The 22008-nt window shown below is 39.8% G+C and overlaps 1 protein-coding gene across 1 annotated transcript; it reads left to right on the forward strand.

Annotated features, from left to right (window-relative positions):
* The first annotated feature begins 11668 nt into the window (after window positions 1-11668).
* MPPE1 (metallophosphoesterase 1) lies at window positions 11669-21242 on the forward strand. The gene is made up of 9 exons (XM_010011953.1): window positions 11669-12050; window positions 12893-13001; window positions 14421-14524; window positions 15128-15208; window positions 17018-17126; window positions 18027-18098; window positions 18208-18330; window positions 19201-19341; window positions 20763-21242. The coding sequence occupies exons 1-9, from the start codon at window positions 11779-11781 to the stop codon at window positions 20943-20945; spliced, it is 1194 nt and encodes a 397-aa protein (XP_010010255.1). The 5' UTR covers window positions 11669-11778; the 3' UTR covers window positions 20946-21242.
* Window positions 21243-22008: the final 766 nt, after the last annotated feature.

The raw sequence follows: 22008 nt of genomic DNA on the forward strand, positions 1-22008 counted from the left end.
AGAGCTCATGCTTAACAGTAGCTTAAACGGCTTTTCATTGGTAGTCTTCCTTCTGTTGGCCGGGTACCGGTCGGTAGCATCGGTTGTACTTGTTGCGCTGTAGGTTAGGGCAATGAAGTCGGTTGTGTTTGCGTCGTAGATGAAGTGATAGGTGTGACTACGTGCTGCTGGGCGAGGTTCAGCCACTGTGCAGGCAGGAAATTCTGCTAGTGCAGCTGAAGCTTAGTCTTTCGGCTTCTATGAGGTTAAACCAAAAAGAGCTGATGTTTAGAAGTGTCATTGGAAACTTGTACGTTTTGTCCCTTCAAGATTTTTTTAGTACAAAACCAGTTTGCCTTACCATTCACTAATAAATTGCTAAGTTATATTAGAAGCCTTTAATACGTATGTTAAAGAAGCCGTGTCTTAGTCATTTCTTCCTGAAGTTTGAAGCCAATTACTTTTCCTGCCATTTTCCTCTCTATATTTCTAGTTTAATATAATCATAATGAAGCTTCTGGGAGATAATTTTGACCTGAAATGTTATCAGCTTAATCAATACCTGATCTGAAAATGTCTTATTTTTCTTTTTTTAATGCTCTTGCTTTTCAGCTCAGTGATGAAAATGAACAGCTAGTCAAGAAGTTGAAAAAACTGCATGTAAAAAATAAGGAGCTAGAAAAGAATCTGGGTCAGATCCAAGAAAAGCTGCATCTGCAGCGGTTAATGCGTGACTATGGCACAAGCAGAGAGTAAGAATTGTTGAACACTTCTTTCTGTGTCAAAAGAAATGCTGTATTTCAGGATCTTTACCTTGATACTCTCCAGATGAATGAGGCCACACCTGGTCTGTGTATTCTGAGGGGTTGCCTGTGAACAGGATGGTGGGGATGGAGGATGCTGGAGGCGTGTAAAGGAACAAAGGATGGCTGGGGCAACTTTTACAAAATTCACTGTTGCAGTGGAAGAGACAGTTTTAATGTCAGTAAGTGATGCTCCTGCTTAGCCAACATGCTGCCTCTGTCTGACTGCAGAGTTTTAGACTGTTTTCCTACCAAGCAGTAGTAAGATAGTTAAAATGGATCAATACTGTTTAAAGGATTCAGAAACTGGGACCTTAGAACCTAAAAAACTATTGCTAGTGGTTTGACGAGTGTCCCCGCAGGATTTAAGTACCTGTTTGTACAAACTTTCAAGTTGAAATTTGGTGTGTTTGTGGTCCTGCATTAAACTTGTATTCTAAAATCAAGCTGAAAAGTAAGTTAGGCTTTTTCAGTTGCTTTGTTTGATCCAATTAAAATTGTAAAATCTGATTTTATTAAGCTGTTTTGTTTATTTCAATTAAGTGTTCAAGTTCAAACAGAAACCCATGTATGGCACAAGGGTGGATACAGCAAGGATCTTATTCTAGAGGTTGACAGTGTCAGGTGAGTTCTTGGAAAACTGCTTCGTCACAGACTTAAATATTCTCCATAGGGTAGAGTATGTTTTCATGGTTAAGTCAGCTGGATTTTTGTTAACTGTTATGGAAGCGGCTTTCAGCCTTTGAAACAACAGAAAATTGTTTTATTTACATTTTAAAAGGAAATACTAAGATTAAGCTTGAAACTAGGAGTAAACAAAGAACAAAATGTATTTCTCAAATCCTTCATTGCAAAAATTTGAATGAGCCCTGTCGTGTTTGTACGCACACATGATCTTTTTTGTAGATTTTTTAACCTAGAATTATGTAATTTCATTCTCTATTTTGCAGGAGTTTTCTTAGCTCACTTTTTTATAGCTCAATTTTATGTGTATATAAAATTTATAGGCTGGTGCTGTTTTCAAAATAAGCCAGATAAGTGATTCTGATTTTCAGTCTAGTTGATTTTAGAAGTGAGCCACCACTTCCCATAGTTTGCCAATTAATGCTAGAAATAACTGTTCTTAACAGCTTTTTTTTGATGCAAAAGATACATTTTTGCTTTGAGAAAATACATAGTGAAACATTTTAACAACTGGGCATGCTACATAAAATGTTGGTCCATCTCTCTATGACTTGAATTTGAAGTAAAGTGGCTGCTCCATTATTTCAAAAGTTACTTTGTGTCCACTTAAGAAATGGACTGGGTGTTTAGCTCTGGGCTTGAACTGAGTGCCTAACTAGATGCTTATTGGAAGAAGTCTTAGTTTCTTTTTGAATCTAGTGGTGGACCTGCTTTGTATTGGGTTGCACGTGGATAAGCTGACTTAGCTTTTTCTTCTAGCATCTATTTGTATATTATTCTACAAAGTTGTCCTGTACTATAATATTACCCATTCTGCTTGTGGTGTGCAGCCATGACCTAGTATGAAAGCCAGCTCTTACTCATATACCTAATAAAATAGGAAAAACGTCTGTTCATGCTCGTCAGTTACAATTATGGGCCTGATAGACTGAATGCTATGAAATGTGGTAGGAAATTAGTGTAGCAGAACTTGATGCAATATAATATCAAAGGGAAAGATAATATCCCAGAGCTGTTTATTTTACATTGATTTTACCCTCTTTCACTCATTTTCTCATACATTTATTTCACTCATATCCTCATACCCGCACAGAAGCAATGAGATGTTTTGTGCCACACAGCTGGGGATGCTGCCTTATGAATCCTCGTCATGAGTTCTTGATTGGTGGCAAGAAACTAGGCTCTGGACAAACTTCTTTATATCCTTTAGGAGTGGTCTTTTGCTATTCCAGCTGCGCTAACCAGGAGAGGAATGATAAATGTGACATGCTGCAAAGTCATTGCCACCCTCCTGTCATTAGTGTGTAGGTCTTCCATGGACGAGTTGTTTGTACTGAGGTTTAATCAGGGTGTGATGGTGTGGGCTGGACAAAAACAAGTCAGCCTGGCTGAGTGAAAGGGATTCTTTGCCATCATACAGACCATAATTTTAACACTTGCTCTGCTGGCTTTTTTCTGGTGCTTTCTCTTTCTGTGTTCCCAGTTGTGCTTCATTCACACCCATCTCAAATATTTCTGTTACAAGCTGCTACAGTACAGCTGCAGTCTAAGTGATCTCTATAGGGCCTCAGTAACGCTTTTATCATAAAGGATGCACGTTTTTGTTGGCTTTCATATTTTATTGCAATTTTCGCATTTCTTCTGTTTTAGTCTACTTCAGATGTATAATGAGCTACAGAAACGTTACATTAAAGAAATCAAAATAAACCAGGAGCAAAGGGAAGCAATTAACAACCTCACTGTAAGTAGAATTTGTAGGAAATGGTATCAAATAAGCCAAACATAAGTTTTTTAGGGAAACTGAAAAGTAATTCTAACATTTGTAAAATGAGACCATGATTTTCTTTTTATACTCTTTCTGTATTTCCTATGCTGTTGAGATAATGGAAAGTAGTCTGTAGTTTCCCTTGAAAGTGAACTCTGTCACTGGTCTGTAACTGACAACTGTCTCCCCCTTCCTTGCTTTTTTCTTTACTTATCTACCTACCCCTTTTTCTAACTGTATATGCATCTTCTGACCTCTTTTATACCTGCCCTGATATTTTTCTGTTTCATAAGCTGATTTATCTTAGAAATCCAGCAGTAAGCTAACCAAATGAAGGCAAATAGTCTTCTGTCAGGTAGCAAGCTCTGTTGGCTTCATAGAGACTAGCATCATAACTGGAGCGGAGGTAGGGTTGTGTGGCTAAGAGTGGTTCAAGAAGCTTCAGGTGGGTATTGCCTCTTTAGGCATTGATGGAGCATTACAGCTGACCAGTCTAATTAATTTCCTCTGGGGAGTCTGGAACATGTGCTTTGTTTGTCTGTAAATTAATATTCATTGTAATTTGGATTATATGTACTTTTTCTTTGAAGTTGGCTGTTGCTGCCATAAAAATGTGCTTTATTGTGTGGAAAGGTTCAGTATCTTTGTGCATGTACATTTATATTGGCTTGCAAGATGTGTCAGTATCAGATTCTTTTAAAATGCTTTTATGTATGCAAAACATGCAAAACTTCGCTTGCTGTATTTGTTTCCGCCTTTCAGACCCTTTGGATGAATGTAGTTGTAAGTCAGCTCTAGGTTTGCATTTGAGCTGTGTTTCCAGTTGTATTCAGCTGAACTGTGTTTGTTCTATGCATTGTAAAAAATGTTTAGTTTCTTGACAGATTAAAATTCATGAGCTAGAGCAGAATCTTCGAGAGCAGAAGCAAAGAATTGAGCAACTAGAATGTAAAAAGTTTTCTTGGAAAGCTAGTGCTGTTCCTGGAAAAAGGAGTCGAACTCCAGAAGCAGAAGTAACATCTCGCAGGGACATTTCTAAAAAGAAGGAACCCTATTGCAATGAATATTTAGGTAACGGTACAGTTAATTCTGGTGATGTTTCTTCTAGTATGCCTGTCAGAGAGATGCATTTTGCTTCTGATCCAGAGGCACACACACCAGGGGATTTCTTCTGCTTTAACCAGCTATATCTAAAATGTTTTTCATTTTTGAAAACCTGCTATGTAAAAATAGCATCTCATAACTAGTATCCTCTTTATGGATCCAGCCCTGCATTTGTTTGTGATAAAAATAAGTGTTCGCTGCTTTTCTCTTTTTCTGAAATTGGTATGTTGGTGTAATTATGGGTGGGAGCGCATGGCTGTATTTAGTACTATTTGTTACTTATTCTAGTAAGCTGTATCTATGCAGATCTCTTCGTGACAACGTTTGCTGTTCCATTCTTTGGTTTTCAGACACTGATACACAAAAGAACCTGTTTTTAGCCTTAAAATCTGGGACAAACCCAGACAATACTGGTTTGAACATATTCTTCCTCACATAAGTAAATCCACAAGTTAAGGTGCAATCCTGTTCTACTTCAAAGCATAAAAAAGAGATAGAAGAGATGGTATAATGTAGGCATAATTTTCAGGAAATGCGCTGTCAGCAAGAGCTAATGGACCCTCTCATAAGTCAGAAAAAGGTAATTGAGGCACACGATGTATGTTTTGTGGATTTTTAAAGTAAAATTTTGCCACATTCTAAGAATCTGGCAGATTGAGATTTTCCAGTTGACAGATTCTGTTATCTTTCATAGTACCTGGGAGTGTGTTGGGCCGATTCTTAAGGATAAATCACTTTATGAAGAAGGTACTTTAAAAAGCTGAACCATAATTTTCTAATACAAAATGTAGGCAGCTCTTTAGCTGTAATATGATTCATATGAGGGGGAGGTTGACTGTAATGGTTGAAGTCTATATTTTTTTATTTGAATATAGAGCTATTGTTGAAGGAGATTAAAAAGCTGAAGAAAGAAAATGAAAAGTTGTCTGCAGAAAGGAGAGCACTAAAAAATCAATTAGCTGGATTAGACAAGGTAATTTATTTTGGGACAAATTTAAGAATGGGTGATTTTAAAAAAACCTCAACTTTTCTGCCTGAACTGAAACTTATCTTTAGGCTGAACATATGTTGTTATCAAGCAAAATGCATAACAAAACAAATCAAATTTATAACATTCTGAGAAAGAAATGGAAATTAATGACTCCTTGAAGCATTAATGTCCTACAGTACTGTTTGGCTAAAGAAGAGGAATAATGTCTTCTTTTTTTTTGGTGGTGGTGTGTTTTAAACAGCTGTGGATTTTCATACGTATTATTTATTTATTTATTATTTATTTTTTTTTTTTTTTTAAGTGTTTGGACAATTTGGTTTCCTACATGAGAGATTAGTTGCCTCAGGTCATTACAACATTCAAATAGTAGCTGCTGGTAACAGTCTTTAATTCCTTGCAGCAGGCATTTACAGAGATAATAAAGATACTTTTTTGAATGATCACTTCTGAATGATCTACTGCTTCATGATGTCAGTGAGAGGAAAGCTATTTTCTTACTTAAATATATCAAAGTTATGTCTCTGATAGAACTCCCAGCTTAAGAAGGACAGAGGGGAGGGCTTTGTAAAGGATCAATAGGAAACCACACAGGCTTACATGAAGTTCAACAGGACTTGGATTTTATGGCTTATTGGACTGTCTCTTTATATTCTGTGTAGCCTTACATGCTGCTCTTTTTCATTTCCTCCTCTGTTGTAAATTGCTTTTATCTGAGCCAGTTGAACCTGTTGGATAGTGTTATCAATTTTAGTCTGTTTAATGCATCATCAGTTTTACCCTTTTGAATATGAAAATCAAACTTTTTAACATAGTGTAACCATAAATAATAGTTCCTATTCTGAATTAGGATATTCATTAACAAAATGCAGTTGTACTTCAAGTTCTAAATGAATACTAGCAAGTTAAAAGTCATTTAAGGTCTAAGAATACTCTATACCTTTCTAGATCTAAATATGGTATCCATTTTTCCATCTTAAAACTCTTTAGTACTGTCTTCTTCAAATGCTAGCATCCTCCTCTTTAGTTTAATTGCCTCATCTCCCTCCTTGCTTTTCCCTTTTGTATAATCTTGCAACTTTCAGATCTTCAGAGTTGCTGGTGCGTTATCTGCTACTGGCTGACTTCAGCATGTATAGCTATAGTTCTGCACAGATGAGTTTGACACAATTCCTTTCTCATTTTGGACTGTCATTTTGTAGCTTTCTTATAAAGTAGCATGGTTTTTGTTCTCTTAATCTTTCCTATTATTCGGCTGTATTTCAGGCTCTAACATAACTTGAATTCTGCTTGTATTGTGCATTCAGGGCAAAGTTTTAAATTACTACGAAAGGTCAGAGTTGATTGCTGTATCTTGCCATAGCTGTGTTTGCATAACTCAATCATATATTAATAAAGATACGGAAAGTGTCTTTGAACTTGGGAACAACTGAAGTGCTGACTAGTTGTTGTTGAGAATGACTTCCAAAGAAATTTTAAGGTGACTATTTTTGGGTCTTCCCAGGATTTTTTTGAAGAGGTAGAAGATCTAAAGCATGCTGTACAAGAATCTGTGAAACTGAATAATCAGTATGAAAAGTGCTTGAAGCAAATAAGTGTGATGTATGGACTTCCTTTTACAACACATTTGTAACTATTGATTAATGGCAAGTAGATTTTCCACAGTTTTTTATACTTACTGCAACATTTAAACGTACCATGGCTTATGTAATATTACATTTTGATAATATGGAGTCAATAATATGATCTCAATATGACAAACTGCTCTTTAATGTTTTTGTATTTTATGCCTTTGATTTTTTGCTTATGTGGTTTAAAAATAAACTGTGGTCTGTATAACTTCAACCAAGTTTCAAAACCTCTCTCTTTAACACTCGTAAAATGTGTTCATTGCAGGAGTAGTTGTGGGTGTTCATGGAAATATGATAAAATCTGAGTATTTTTTTGAAGAATTTCCCGATTTATTCTTTTTTGTAAACTATATACAATTAAAGTAGATGCATAGATTTGTCAGTCTTTATGAATTTCAGCTCTAAGGATGTGCCAATGCAGACACAAATTAATTATATCTTTCAAATATTACAAAGGGATTTCTTAAAAGAAAAATGCTAAATCCCTGCTTGGAGATTTTATTTAATCACAGTAATAAGTTAAAACTTTTGGATGAAGGAAAGATTTAGGGTTTAGAATTGGAAAGTGTGTTCAGAAAGATGGGCAAGAGAATTGTCTTGCAGTATGAAAACAAGAATTTATCAGAAGCCCTTATTTGACTGAAGAGTGAAGTATTTGAACTGCTGAAACCGGAATGCAGAGAGCCACAGTTCACGCAGTAGAAATGTCACATTACTTCAAGAGAATGGACTTGGAATGATAAGAGGCAGTTTCTAGTTGCAAGTGTACCCTGCAGAAGGGAAACCTTCTGAGATTTGAACCTGAACTTGTAACTGCAGTTTGCAAAAGTTTAATGTAGTTACATTATGGAACTATGTTTGTCTGGGAGTTGTGAACCTATACCTTTGTTAATAAGTAAATTGGCCTCAAAGCATACGAGGTGTTCAGAGTTGTATATTCACTAAGTAAGAGAATGGGTAAAGCTCCAGAAGTACTTGCTTCCTGATCTGGCTATAGACCATTTTGTCAGTCTTTCCTTGATTTATTCTTGGCTCACTTGTAAATTAAAGCTGGATAATGTTCTGAACAGAAGTGGAAAGAGGAGTGATGCAAGTCTGTGTTGCCAGTAGACTTGTCAGATGAGAATCAGCAGAATAGCATGTATGATGGAAGTATTTTAAGTGCAAAAATGTATCTAATATTTGTTAGTAAGCAAAATAACCATGAATGATGGAGGAGGAAAGTACCAAACCTTTTTTTTTTTGAGCACTATACATTTGAGTATTCTTTTTCCACAGTTTTGTGGTATATGAATTTATACTTCTAGTATGTTTAAACTTTGATGGCATTATTAAATGAATCAGTAATTGTCCACAGGCTGATTTTTAAATGTTGTGCAGAATGGTTCTTAAAACATGTATGTGAGGAAGAGCTGAAGGTTATTTTCCCCTACCTAAAGAATGTATGTGCTGACTGAATACAAATTGTTTTGACTAGCAGACTTTTGCTTTTTGCCATTACAGTGTATTTTCTCTGCCCAAACAATTTAGAATAATTAATACGTTGAAAATACTGATCTCGCCTTTGTGATGGGTTTTTAAAACTTCCAAAAATCAGTAGCATCAGGCTACTCCCATGCATTTAGAAGAAGAAACAGTGAGAAATCTTTCATTCTTTTCTCATAACTGAGATCCTCAAGATCTAGTAAGAAACCGGGTTCTAGTCTAACCTTAATAATCACCTGCGCAAGCAGGAGTAGCAGCAATGCATTGTGCAGTGACACGCTGAACCACAGCTCCATCTTGCAGCATTCATGCAGTCTGACAGCGTTGTTTTTGACCTTGCCATGACGTGTGAGAGGATGTGGGTCTCCAGGTCCTTGGGTACCTGTATGGGAGGTTCATATTACTGCTGCATGTGCTTGGTTTCTGGTTAAAAACTGCTTTTATGTTGATGTGCAGCCACAGTCCTGAGCAAAGGGTTCAGCTGGGATGCGAGCAGCTGGGGCTGGCAGGTGGCAGAGCGAGGTAGGCAGGGCTTTCTGCAGACAGTAGCAGGAGATATCTTTCAGCTCATTCTGCATCACTGGCTTTCTGTGGTTTCTTTTTCCTTTTGTATCCCTTTCTTCTTTTTTCCTCTCACCATTAGGAAGGCTGTAAACATGGGGTGCAGATGGGAGACCTCTGGCATCTTCCACATCTGTGGCACAACTCCCAAAATAGTGACAGCTAGCAGCACAAACGCAGGGGCAGGGAATGTGTGTAGAAATGACAGGCTCCGTGCTTTTGATTGTGTCAGTTGCTGTTTGTGACTTCTGAAAATGGCAGTTTTGCCTTGAGGATATTTTTATTTTTTACTAATTGCAGGTTTTGGGTTTGGTTTTTCTTTTTTTTTTTTTTTTTTTGCGTTTGATGGAATCATTTTGCTTCTGAAGATCCATTTTGTTTTTTTCTCTTCTCCCCACTGATCTGTAGCACTGGCTTCTTGCTGCCTCTCTAGCTGTTTGGGCAGCTTCTGAAGAAATTTGATGTGTGAAAAATGTAATGAAAAGCTTTTAGAGAATGCATAGATACCGATACCAAAATGGCAGGTTTTATTTGTTTTAAGTTTTGTGTAGGTTGTGAATAAGAAGAATCACAGGGTTTTTTAGTTTTATAGTTTTAGGTTTTTATGACATGCCTAATACAAGTTAAACAACTTACTGGCATTTGCTGTTCAAATTAGTCCTATTTTTATTGAAAGAGTAGACCAGCTAGGACTAAAAAAGTCTACTTCTAAGTCTGGGGTAGGTGCTTTTGTGCAGGATAAGGCCATAGGAATTTGTGTGCTTAGTTAAGAATTTTTTTGTCCTTGTTGTGGTCTCTGTTGAACAGACATTTCTGCTTTAATCTCACCTTGTGAGATGTACAAATGAGATGGTGTTGCTTTTTACTGCCAGTTAAAGTGCAGATGAGATTAACATTAAACAATTTAATCAGCTTTTATATGTAGTTCTTCTGTGTTGTGAAATTGTGACGTCTGTCCAGTGGCTTTCTCCTGCTAAACAAAGTTTAGCTAGAACTGAATTGCATGCAATGAAGTATTAGTCATGCTAATGTTAAATAATGCATACTAGAAATGTTACATGATGCAGACTAATGGTTCTTTGTCTTGAATAAGTACTTCGTAGTTGTGGTACGGGAAGCTCATGTTTGAAAATAAACGGCTATTATCAAACAGGTTTTGGTTGGAAAAATAAGATAATAATCACATGTCAGCTTTTAATTTCCACGAGACGTCGATCAAATGAGATAGGGCATAGGACAGTAAAGCAGTTTTTGTTCTGTGTTCTGCACATAACCGAGACCAGGATTTTAGAAAATATCTACGATTTTGTGTTGTTCAGTACTTTTGTCCTAGTGTTCCTAATATTTAGGGTCTAAATGATCAAAGATACTGAGTATTCACAGTTCTAATCAGAATTAGTCAAGTCAAATGAAGATCGGCTGCTGATCGCTGGTTTAGTGCTGTGTTCAGTAACTGCTAACATCTTGCATATTAGTCCTGTGTCAGAGTTTCTCTGTTGTAGAAATCAGAATTGCAATCCCATTCTTGGGTGGGGGACAAGACTTTGTATTTCTGTAGAAGTTGGTTCATGAGCATGTGAAGTAACATCTTTATAGCTCTCCTGGAGTCTCTTCTACTGTGACCATGCTACAGTTTACCTTTTAAAAGTGGTTCTTTGGAACCCTGAGAGGCTGTGTGTTGAACCTGAGTGATTTTACTTGAAAGCAAAGGGCTAGTACCTCGGTCCATTCAGGTGTGATACTTGTTTTTCTTTTTGGCACTTAACACTGTGAAAGTGTTTCTGCCAAGGACTGTAGAAGAAACAGACTGTGCAAATGTGGGTATTTCCTCCTTACATGAGGAATAATGAGTTTCTGTTAAATGCCTGTAAACAAGAGAAGCAGTCAATGAGGCCTGTTACAATTGTGGCTTATCAGAGTGAAGACATTAGTTTTGGATTAGCCTTTAAAATGGCAGAAAATAATATTGTAGTTTCAAAAACCAAGTTCCTTGTTTGGGTTATGAACTATCCAAGGTGGAAGAAATCAGTAAGTCAGTAAGCTTACCAACTTCAGCTTATTTTCCCATATTTCTCTTCAGCTGTACAGTTTCTGTTTCTGAGGCTTATCTATTTCTTGTTTTCCCCTTGTTAGAAATGAGGCAGCATTAATTAACTAGTCACATATCTGTGCCTCTGTTCCTGGAAAGCTCCTGTAAACATGTTCTGTGATAGTAAATTGCTTTTGGTTCTTGGAGATTATTACAGCGAGCTGCATTAGAGGTGATGATTACATCGATTTGGTGTAGTCATGTTATGTGACTTGTGCCAGAAAAAGGCTGCACATGGCATTGCCATGGCCAGGCTGATGTGTATCCTCATGTTCTGCTGTTCAAGCTAAGCTCTGTCTTTACCTGCCTGTGACCCCTAGTCACAGTGTTTTCAATGTCTAGCTTTAAAAAAAACATCATGCGCAAAGATCCAGGCTGGCCCTAAACTGGTTGCCTTGGTCCTGGTGGGAGAGAGTGCAGTTCTGTGCTCAGTGGTGTGACCATTGGTGTACTTGAAGAAGACCAACTTTGGTTTTTAGATTAATTAAATACTTCCAAATCTTAACACTGTAGGCCTTACATGGCAGCTTTTCCCAGGGAATGGTGGCTTAATGAACACTTCAATTTGATTTTCTCCACAGGGATTCTGTACTGATACGAAGCCCAACATCTTCCTTTGACCAACCCCTAACGTTTTCACCTGAGAGGAGGGCCGAGCCATTGAGAAAGAGTCTTATGCCGGTATTGCAATGCTGAGTTCTGGCTCAACCACTGTGAAGAATCTTCTTTTAAAGAAGAGGAAAAAAAAACTGAAACTCATGTGCTATGTCAGCTCAGTGTTAATATTTTGTGAATTTTTAATTTATTATGTGGTAATTTTTCAATGCCGATGGCCAGAAGTGAAAGGTGGAGCTCACACGAGTGAAAAAGAGACTTCAACTTCAGTCTTAAAGGCCATAATTTTAGCTGATACTCACCTACTTGGTGAAATCAAAGGGCATTGGCTGGATAAACTAAGAAGGTAATAGTAATTTTTTTTTTTAATAGTCTCCTGGTGTTAGGGTTTTTATTAGTAACTAACGGGACAGATGTTTAAAACCAATGTTGTGGCAATTGTAAAAAGTGTGCAAGCTGCCTCCGACTTGCCCATCTAGATCTGTGCTGGGTAATAAACCAGTGCTGAAAGGTTAATAAATGGGACTTACTGAGGCAGAGCAGTCTTGAATGTTCAGGTGATACGTGAGTCTACATGCCTGAGGATTTTCGATGGGTCAGAAAGTCCAGTATGTAACTATTTGATGAAATGCCTTAAAAATGAGCAAGATAACTTGGATATTCCAATTGTTAACACCTTTAATTGCAGAGGTAAGGAAGCTGGTAGAAGTTTGTAGCAGAAGAATTGGGCAAAAATAACGCTTAAAACCAAAGATAATCCAATCCTATTCCTACAAACCCATGTTTCTGTTAGTCCAAAAAAAGAAAGAGCAGAATGCTGACAGAAAGTACTAAGTTTATAATATTAATAAGATGAACATTATAAATGCTTGCTGCAGAAACAATAGCATAGTTAACCATGAGCAATAATTCACTCTTCTGCTTAATTGCTATTTTATGGAATTGTAATGAAAAATAAACAAGCTGGTCTGTCTTCTTGCGTGAGTTGGGCCCATTGTATTGTGGTGGAAATACCCACCATGTAAAAATCGCTGACTGTGCTTAAACCTGATTTCAAAGTATTTAACTTGAATTTCATACTAGCACTCTCGGTGTGGAGGAGCCATCTTCCCATTCCCGCTAGGCTGTTCTTGTGCATTCGGAGTTGAGGATCCAGCTGTGATGTCTGGGTCTGCATTTTCCTTTCAGGGAATGGCAAATGGAGAGATCTTTCCAAACTGCCTTATGGTTACTGCAGCCAGATATCGTTTTTATTCTGGGAGATGTCTTCGATGAAGGAAAATGGAGTTTACCTCAGGTAAGACATCAACAGCTCTCTTGTTTCAAAGAATGAGGATTTCTTGAAGGAAATGGATGACACAAGAAAGCAGACTAGGTATGCAAGGCTTTGTCTAATATTACTATACTTGTCTTACTGGTAGAAGAAGTTTCTAGCGTTTTAGACACAAGTTGAAATGTTGTGGTTCTCCTTTGTTCTGGTAGTGTCTTGACACATTTTCCCCTCAATGTAAAACTTACCAAGTGTAAACATCTCTGTGTGCACATCTGTGCTACATACCTGTGGTGGGCTGACCTGGACTGGATGCCAAGTGCCCATCACTCTATCACTCCCCATACTCAGCTGGACAGGGGAAAGAAATTACAACAAAAACGTTGTGGGTTGAGGTAAGGGCAGGGGGAGACTATTCACCAATTGCTGCCATGGACTTGGGGAAATTAATTTATTACCAATCAAATCAGAGTAGGGTAGTGAGAAAAATAAACCCAAATGTTAAAACACTTTCCTCCCCTCCCCCTTTTTTTGGGCTTATCTTGACACCTAATTTTCTCTACCTCCTCCCCCCCAGAGGCACAGGGAGACAGAGAATGGAGGTTGCAGTCACGTGTTGTCTCTGCCACTCCTTCCTTCTCAGCGGAGGACTCCTCACACTATTCCCTTGCTCCAGTATGGGGACCCTCCACGGCAGAGAGTCCTCCATGAACTTCTCCAATGTCAGTCCTTCCCATGGGTACAGTTCTTCATGAACTGCTCCAGCGTGGGTCCCTTCCATGGGTGCAGCCCTTCAGGAACAGGCTGCTCCAGTGTAGGGCCCCCACAGGATCACAAGTCCTGCAGCAAACCTGCTCCAGCGTGGGCTCCTGTCTCCATGGGGCCACAGATCCTGCCAGGAGCCTGCTCCAGTGTGGGCTTCCCATGGGGTCACAGCCTCCTTTGGGCATCCCCGTGCTCTGGCATGAAGTCCTCCATGGGCTGTAGTGGATATCTGCTGCACTGTGGACCTCCATGGGCTGCAGGAGCACAGCTGCCTCACCATGGTCTGCATCACAGGCTGCAGGGGAATCTGCTCTGCCACCTGGAGCACCTCCTGCTCCACTGACCTTGGGGTCTGCAGGGCTGACCTCTCACATATTCACACTCCTCTCTCCGGCTGCAATTGCTGTTGCCAGGGTTATTTTCCTCCCTTCTTAAGTCTGTTATCCCAGAGGTGCTACCACCATCAATGATGGGCTCAGCCTTGGCCAGTGGCAGGTCTGTCTTGAAGCCGGCTGGCATTGGCTTTGTTGGACACATGGGAAGCTCTGGCAGCTTCTCACAGAAGCCACCCATTCAGCCCCCCTGCTACCAAAACCTTGCCACACAAACCCAATGCAATCCTAGTGGTCCCCTGTGGTGCTGTTGAACAGCATTAATTTCTCCATTTGTTTTTTCGTGCAGGCGTGGGCAGATGATGTCAGGAGATTTCAGAAGATGTTTAAGTTCCCAGTTTCTACTGAGCTGGTGGTGGTTGCTGGGAATCATGACATTGGATTTCATTACGAGTAAGTCTTATCAGTGAAAGGAGTGCGCAAGTGCCAAGAATGAACTGTCAGCATGTGTACAGTAACAGGTTTTGTGTCCGAGTAACCTCTTGTGTGGTTAGATGGAAAGTTTTTGATCATAACTGAATTAGAAGGGGTTGTAATTTAGAGCAAGACCTTGAAAGGTATCCATCTGTGCACATACACCCTCGGAATAAATTTCAGAACAGGTTTCAGGCTACTTTTAAGCTTCTCTGAGCATACATGAAGTTTTCAGAGCTGGTCTTTCTGCATTGGCAGAGAAGCTTGGAAGCTGTTTTCCCTTGTGTTGGGCCTCCTTGTCAGCAAAGTGTTTAGTTTGAGCATATTCCCATTCCTGATACCTCGACACAGAAGAATGTAAGCGCCCTGGCTCTGCTGTGCTTCTGTACCATGGCTGTGCTTACACTGGTGGGACTGGGGCAGACTGCTTGGTGGGTGTTGGAGCGTTCCTGTGAGTTAGCAAATGAATGAGGTAATGGAGCAGCAAGCTGCATGAGTGGTCTACAGACTGTAAAGCAAGTGTGTCAGATGATTTACAATGCCAGTTTCTCACTTCAGTTGTATTTTTGCTCTGTGACACAGAATGACAACTTACAAGGTAAACCGGTTTGAAAAGGTTTTCAACTTTACTTCAGGAAAGCTGATAACTCGAAAAGGAATAAAGTGAGTATATTTATTTATTTATTTTAATATTTAAAGTAATGATTCTTGAGCTAGCAGAGACCAGGGTGATGAAAACTGACAACTGGAAGTGGAATTTCTAAAGGAATAGTATGGGAATGCTTAACTTAGAGGCTTTTTTTTTTTTTTTTTTTTTTAATTTTGTATCTAGCTCATGATATGTTAAACATGAAACACTTTGTACAAACCTGCAGTTTGATATGGAGTGGAAGCTGTACTTTGAGCAGGGTAAACTGTTACAATTTCCTTTTAAATGGAAAATGACTGTAGAGTCAGGATCAAATTCTCTGGTTCATCTTTTTACTTCCTTGCAGCTGGTAATGACCCATGGTTGTAAACATAACAGAAGATAGGATTTAGTAAAGAAACACAAACAAATCCCCTCTATACTTACAAATTAAGAGTTTCATTAATAATTTCTTTAGTCTGCAGAATTTAACTCTCGAGTAATTTGGGAACATAGTTGCTTGTTCACAGTTTCTCCACGAGGTGGGGTAATAGCGCACAAGCTGCTTTTAACGTAGAGTAGACCATGTTACAGAGCTTCGTTATATCTCTGTGGCTGCAGTGCCTGTCCTGCAGGTACAAGGTAGGAACTCGATGAGGGAAAGCAATAGTGGGTTTGTGAAAAGGCATTTGTCTTTAAACCTCAGATACATGAAGGGAAGACCCGTTGCCACTCTGTGTTTGGCATGTGTGCCATCAGGTTATAATGACTCATGTCATTGTATCATGTAGGATTCAAAGCCTACAGGTTCACACAGGTTCCCCTAATTAAGCAAACATTAAACATACTCTGAACAAGTCTAGAAACAGTGTGTCATTTTAGGAAGTCTATGAGCTTTGTGACTGCTCAGTATTACACTGTTGTTTATCATGCAGATGGTGCAGGGTCCCCTACGTATGTATTTCAGCTGTTTCCAAAAATATTTATTAAGGAATATTTCCATGTGCCCTTTGATAAAACAGCAGAGCAGAATTCTTGCATGCAGTTGCAGACTGTGTGTCTGCTATCATATTCATTAACAAATGAGCTGCATTATTGATGAAATGTTCCTGGATAAACTGTTTTACAATGAGCCTATGGTACAAAATTTGCTAAAAAAGAATTGAATATTTTTTTAGTTTTGACCAGTATCTCTGAAGTGGAAGCATTCAACTCATTTATGCCAATAAAACACACTGAATTGAACTGGGAATTTATCTTGGGTCCTGAATGGTTAAACAGGTGTGAATCTTGTGGCACAAGTTCTAAATTGATTAGAAATCTACAGGGAAATCTTTTTCCATCACAAATCTGTGTGAGAGACCACAAAGTATGAAACTAAGTTTGTTCAGGGTAGCCAGCCATATGCAGTGTTGTTTTGCTTTTCAGTTGTGCTGAAGAAATTGAATGTTGAAAATTATGTCTCTGAAGTCTAAAATGTGCGTGGGGAGAGAAGCAAGTTCTCCATTCCCTCAGAATTCAGCTTAGTGGCTTCTAATGTTCCACTAGAATGCCACCTAAGTATTTGTTATAATATAAAAGAGACTTTGAGGTGTAAACACGAAGTATGTTGTGCAACCTAATAAACAACTCATCATAAAGCAGCCTACCAGGTAAACACCTACAATATGGATACTCAAAAGAGGATTTATAGCACGGGGTTCTGGAAGCTGTTCTGCTGAGCTGTGTCTGACTTCAGAACACTTGCATTTTGTGAACCGAAGTTTATCCCACGCACGTGCATGAATAGCAAATGCTTTCCTGTCTTCCCTGCTTCCCTTCGCCCACTCCCTGGTATTTTCCAGCTTTGTCCTGGTGAACAGTGTAGCCATGGAGGGTGATGGCTGTACTCTCTGCCGTACCACAGAGGCAAAGCTTGTGGCACTTTCTCACAAACTGAATTGCTCCCAGCAGGTAAGGCTTTATTAAAGATCTGATTATAGCCAGCAGCTCGGCAGCTGCAGTGGGAATACTGATACTGCAGCAACAGTCAGGATGTAACTAAGACACTCCTGAAAAAAAAATAATCCAATTCATATTGCAGCTTGTTACCAAATCTTTCTTTTCCTCATTCGCCTCTTAACATTTTTACCAAACTATTAGCTGTGCTGCTTTGCTTTAATGGTGCTAACTTCCCTGTCAGTGCTGCCAACAGAGGGTGTCATTTCCTTTGTTCCAAGGAATGGCAGAAGTTCTGCAACCCTCCCTTTGACTTACAATACATAACAATCCCTGCATTTGTATTTATGAATGTTGTTCTGGTTTATATCTTCAAGCTAGCCTATTCTTTTGCTTTTCTGATTCAACTGGAGTCCTGTCTTGATCACCTGGTAATATTTTAACTGTATTTTTTCATCAAATCCAATTGTTTCTTGTATTATACTCCTCTTCCCTTTTTCAGAGGCCGACTGAGTGTGCGGTAGGCAGTGTGACTGACTGCATTGGCAGTCAATCAGGAAACCAGCTCCCAGTGGAAAAATTGCCAGGCTCTTAACTGCTGTCTCTTGGGCTGCCCTAAATCTTTTCTGCTTTGTTTGTGCAGTGAGATTCTGCTGTTGCTTCCTGCATTCACGAAGAGTGCAGCCATATTTACAGCATATACAGAAAGGGGAATGAAAGCATTTCCCTTTCTATCCACAGCAGAGGTTCTTAGAAGTTTGTACAGTGGATAGTGTTTAGTCACAGTACTGTGACCTGATACTGCTTTTTGTAACACCCCCCACTTCCCCAAATGTAGCTGTTGTTTAATTCCCCTCCTCACTCCTATGGTACACATAGGTGATGACAATATATACGGACTGATTTTATTTGCAGAAACCGAATCATTCCAACAAAAGATGCAGTGATGTGGAAAAGCTTCCAGCTTCGGAACCCATCCTTCTACAGGTGTGTTAGGGGTGGGGTGAGGCAACACTGACATGTTTTTAGTGTATTTATTACTGTTCCAGAAAGGCTGGCTCATTAACCACTGGTCCTTGCTTTGAATTTCTCCCAGCATTACCCTCTGTATCGGAAAAGTGATGCTGAATGTACCGGAGAAGATTCTGCTTCTCCAGAGGAGAAGAACATCCCATTTAAAGAGAAGTATGATGTCCTGTCTCAGGAAGCATCACAAAAGGTTTGATTTATTGGAAACTTCAGTTATTGGTGGGTGGGGGACACAACTGTAGATATCTATAGATTAAAATCATTTTGGAAAGGGTGCTAGGTGAGACAAACAGACCACAGCTGCTCCTGCTCTAATGAGGCCTTTGAGAGGCTGTTAGAACTGCTCCTCTGAGGATCATGGCATTGATTCTGCTGGGCTTCCCAGGAACAGGCCATAAGTCCCAGCGCTCTTAAGTCTGCTGCAGTGCTGTTCCCTCCATTTTGTACTTTATGTACTGTGTAGGTTGTGATGGCTTCATCTACACGGTTTTTGAACACTTTCAGGGATGATGATTCTACCACTGCCCTGGGCAGCCTGTTCCAATGCCTGACCACCTTCTCGGTGAAGAAACATTTCCTAATATCCAGTCTAAACCTCCCCTGGCACAGCTTGAGGCTGTTACTTCTTGTCCTGTCACATGTTACTTGGGAGGGGAGACCAACCACCTCCTCGCTCCCTTCAGGTAGTTGTAAAGAGCGATAAGGTCCCCCCTGAGCCTTCTCCAGACTAAACAACCCCAGTTCCCTTAGCTATTCCTTGTAAGACTTGTGCTCCAGACCCTTCACCAGCTTAGTTGCCCTTCTCTGGGACTGCTCCAGCACCTCAGTATCTCTCTTGTAATGAGGGGTCCAGAATGTCCAGTATTTGGAATGGGGGGCAATGGGTATGATTAATATTACAGTATCAACACATACCTTACTGGAAATCAGAAGCTTACACTTTGTAAGAATATTACAATTGCCGTAATTTCATTCTGTTAGAAGGAGCAGAAAGGGGCTTAAGCTCATTTTTCTCTTTCCTTATGACTTAATTCTTGTGCTTTCCCCTTTTGTGCCCTAGCTGATATGGTGGTTTCATCCCCGTTTGATTCTCAGTGGCCATACACACAGTGCTTGTGAAGTGCTGCACGCGGGGAAAATCCCAGAAGTCAGCGTCCCATCGTTCAGTTGGAGGAATAGAAACAACCCTAGTTTCATCATGGTAAGTTTTAATTTTTTTCTTTTTATTTTTGTCAGATAACTTTCATAAATAAATGAACATGGCAGTCAGCTGGAATTGAACTGATCCTACCTGGAAAAACAAAAAGTAAAAAATTGCCTACCCACCCAACCCACTCAGTACACTGCATCCACCTCAGAAAGTCCATCTGTGGGAGCCACATCTTCTGTGTGGTACAAAGCAGTGCCCTTAAAGATCTAATTAGTATCTGGGTACAAGCATCTAACATTTTCTTATAAAGAGGGTGCATTGTAAACTATTGACTTGTAAAAATAATCAGTATTGTGCACGGAACAGTAGAAAGACTAGTTTGGCTTGGTTGGTTTACCAACTATGAAAACAAGACCGTCTCCACCTCAGACTCTCTCGCGGTGATGGCGGTTTCCAAACTTGCGCATTAAACCGCTTCACAGGACGAAAACTTTGTCACAGGCCAATAGTCTGCCTCCTCCTTTCCCATTCACATTTTATACAGTGTGTTGGTTATGCTCTCACAGGCAGTTCCAGTGCTCAGTATATCCTTAAGAGGTAAAATAATTAGTTCCCCAGTTCAAAACCAAAACAGAACTCCTAGAAACTTGGAGTAAGAAGCAAAACCTACCATCTGCTTACAGAGTAGTCTGTGACTCAGGGGAGGAAATCTTTCATGTATATTTTTTTCACTGCTGTTGAGTTTAGGCTGCTTAATACACAGATAACCCCAAACTTTTAAATTCATTTTATGCAACTGTTAATACTTCTTGTTGAAAGTAGTTCTGTTTATTCCATATTCCTGAGAGTAGCTGCCTTCAAACTACACATGCTCTCTGCACATGCCAGACAGTGCATCTTCACTGCAAAACAAGAGGTTGGCTAATTAAAGTTGCATCATCACTACTCTTTTCACTTGGTCTTGCTCCGTTGTAAACTTTAATTTGAACTGCAAAGTCAAGCCAAAACCCAATGGAGTTCTTTGTCGTTGACGTTCGCGTTCATATTTGGATTAGCCAACATGTTTTTTGCAGCACGTACTGGGTAGGAGGAGGGTTTGGAGGGAGGGGCACATTCACAAAACCTAACTTTAGCCTGGGAAGGCTCCTTCCAGGTGGATTTATAACAGCTAAAGTTAGGCTTCTCTTGAAGGCAGATCAGATGAGGAGCCCAGCTCTCTGTTTAAGCTAGATGGAATAGAGGGAAGATTGGCCACTGGGCTAATGTTGGCCTGGTGACTGTTCCAGGTAGTGCCCAGCACCACAAGGTACGGACTCTTCAGCCCCCTGGAGAAGGCACTGGTACTAGGAAACTGGCCCCAACCCTTACCACCCAACACAGAATTTAGAAATTGGAGATCTGACAGTCGTGGTGTTTACTCCTGATTCAGAACCACTGTAACAGCAAAGTGACAGTCTTCATTTCTTTTCCAGGGCAGCATAACACCGACAGACTTCTCCCTCCAAAAATGCTTCCTTCCATATGAGAGCAGAGTCTTTACTATATACTGTGCAGCAGGTGCTCTGCTTGTAATCCTGGTACTAGCTCATTTTCAGCTTCTCACTCCACCATTTTATTTTGCTCAGCATTTAATCAGTAAGCATAAAGCAGTATGAAGAGCCAGACATCTGCATTCAGTCACTGAAATACCAAAGCTGAGAACAGTCAAACATCAGACTATATTCATGCCAGCAAATGACCTAATTTGATTGCTAGTCTGAAGGCAGGTTGCATTTACACATACCATAGAAGTCCTATACAGCTGATATGACTACTACAGGATAAATAATTAACTGAAATGAGCGTTTCATGCTGTACAAAAATACTGTATTCGACAATCAAATGAGTCCTTTTCCTGCTATAATTTTTGTATCAAATATGTATATTAAAAGTGTAACTGTACATTATGTAAATCCTATAGCCTCATCACTTCTCTGCACTAGTGTCTTACCCTGGTGGAGGCTCGGTCCTGCAAACTGGAAATATTTCTCTGTCTTATTGCTGCATGGCCCTTCTAATGTCATACTCCTGTTTGTTAGGGTCAGGCAGAAACTAGGTACATCAGCATGGAGAGATGTGGATCTCCGTAACCTTTTTAGGATGTTGTATGTAAGGGACTGGGGTTTGGGACAAGAAATCTTCCAGTTCCTGACACATTAAATTGTTAGCTGACTACAATTTGCAGTTATCGTCTACCAGACAACAACAGGAAGAAGCTCGTGGATCCAGTTTGCTGATAAACACTCGAAACCTGCTTAAAAAAAAAATAGGGTGACACCTCAAGCTGCTCTTTTTAAAAAGATGTGCTATGATGAGCTTAAAAAAAGAGGGCCCTATTGCATCCCAGAGATCTGTGTGGTGAGGGGCCCTCCAGTTGCTGATCTTCTGCAAGAAGGAAGGTCAAATACAGCTGCAGTAACATTATCCTATGCCTTGGCCCTCAGTCTATGGACAGACAGGGATAGGAATGCACCATATTTTGGTTTCCTGCTGGGCCGCCAAGTTCTCTTCACTTTATTGTAGAGTCGCAATTTGAACTGCACTAGCCCCTCTGTGGGGAGGCGGAGGCCCCTGCCTGGATGGCAGCGTGGAGCTCAGCATCTTCACGTGCTGGGGGTGAGGGAGGATGTGACAAACCTACTGCTTCTCCCCACCCGCCCTAAGAACAACCAGAGGGAC

This window comes from Nestor notabilis, unplaced genomic scaffold, assembly GCF_000696875.1.
Source record: "Nestor notabilis isolate BGI_N333 unplaced genomic scaffold, ASM69687v1 scaffold3593, whole genome shotgun sequence".
In the NCBI taxonomy this organism is placed as follows: domain Eukaryota; kingdom Metazoa; phylum Chordata; class Aves; order Psittaciformes; family Psittacidae; genus Nestor; species Nestor notabilis.

What these genes read in the sequence shown, in the direction of transcription:
- MPPE1 (XM_010011953.1), top strand. Translation starts at nt 11,779, where the DNA reads ATGCTGAGTTCTGGCTCAACCACTGTGAAGAATCTTCTTTTAAAGAAG. An exon ending in GAAAATGGAGTTTACCTCAG is followed by an intron (nt 13,002 to 14,420) that starts GTAAGACATCAA and finishes TTTTTCGTGCAG; the next exon opens with GCGTGGGCAGATGATGTCAG. An exon ending in ACAACCCTAGTTTCATCATG is followed by an intron (nt 19,342 to 20,762) that starts GTAAGTTTTAAT and finishes TTTCTTTTCCAG; the next exon opens with GGCAGCATAACACCGACAGA.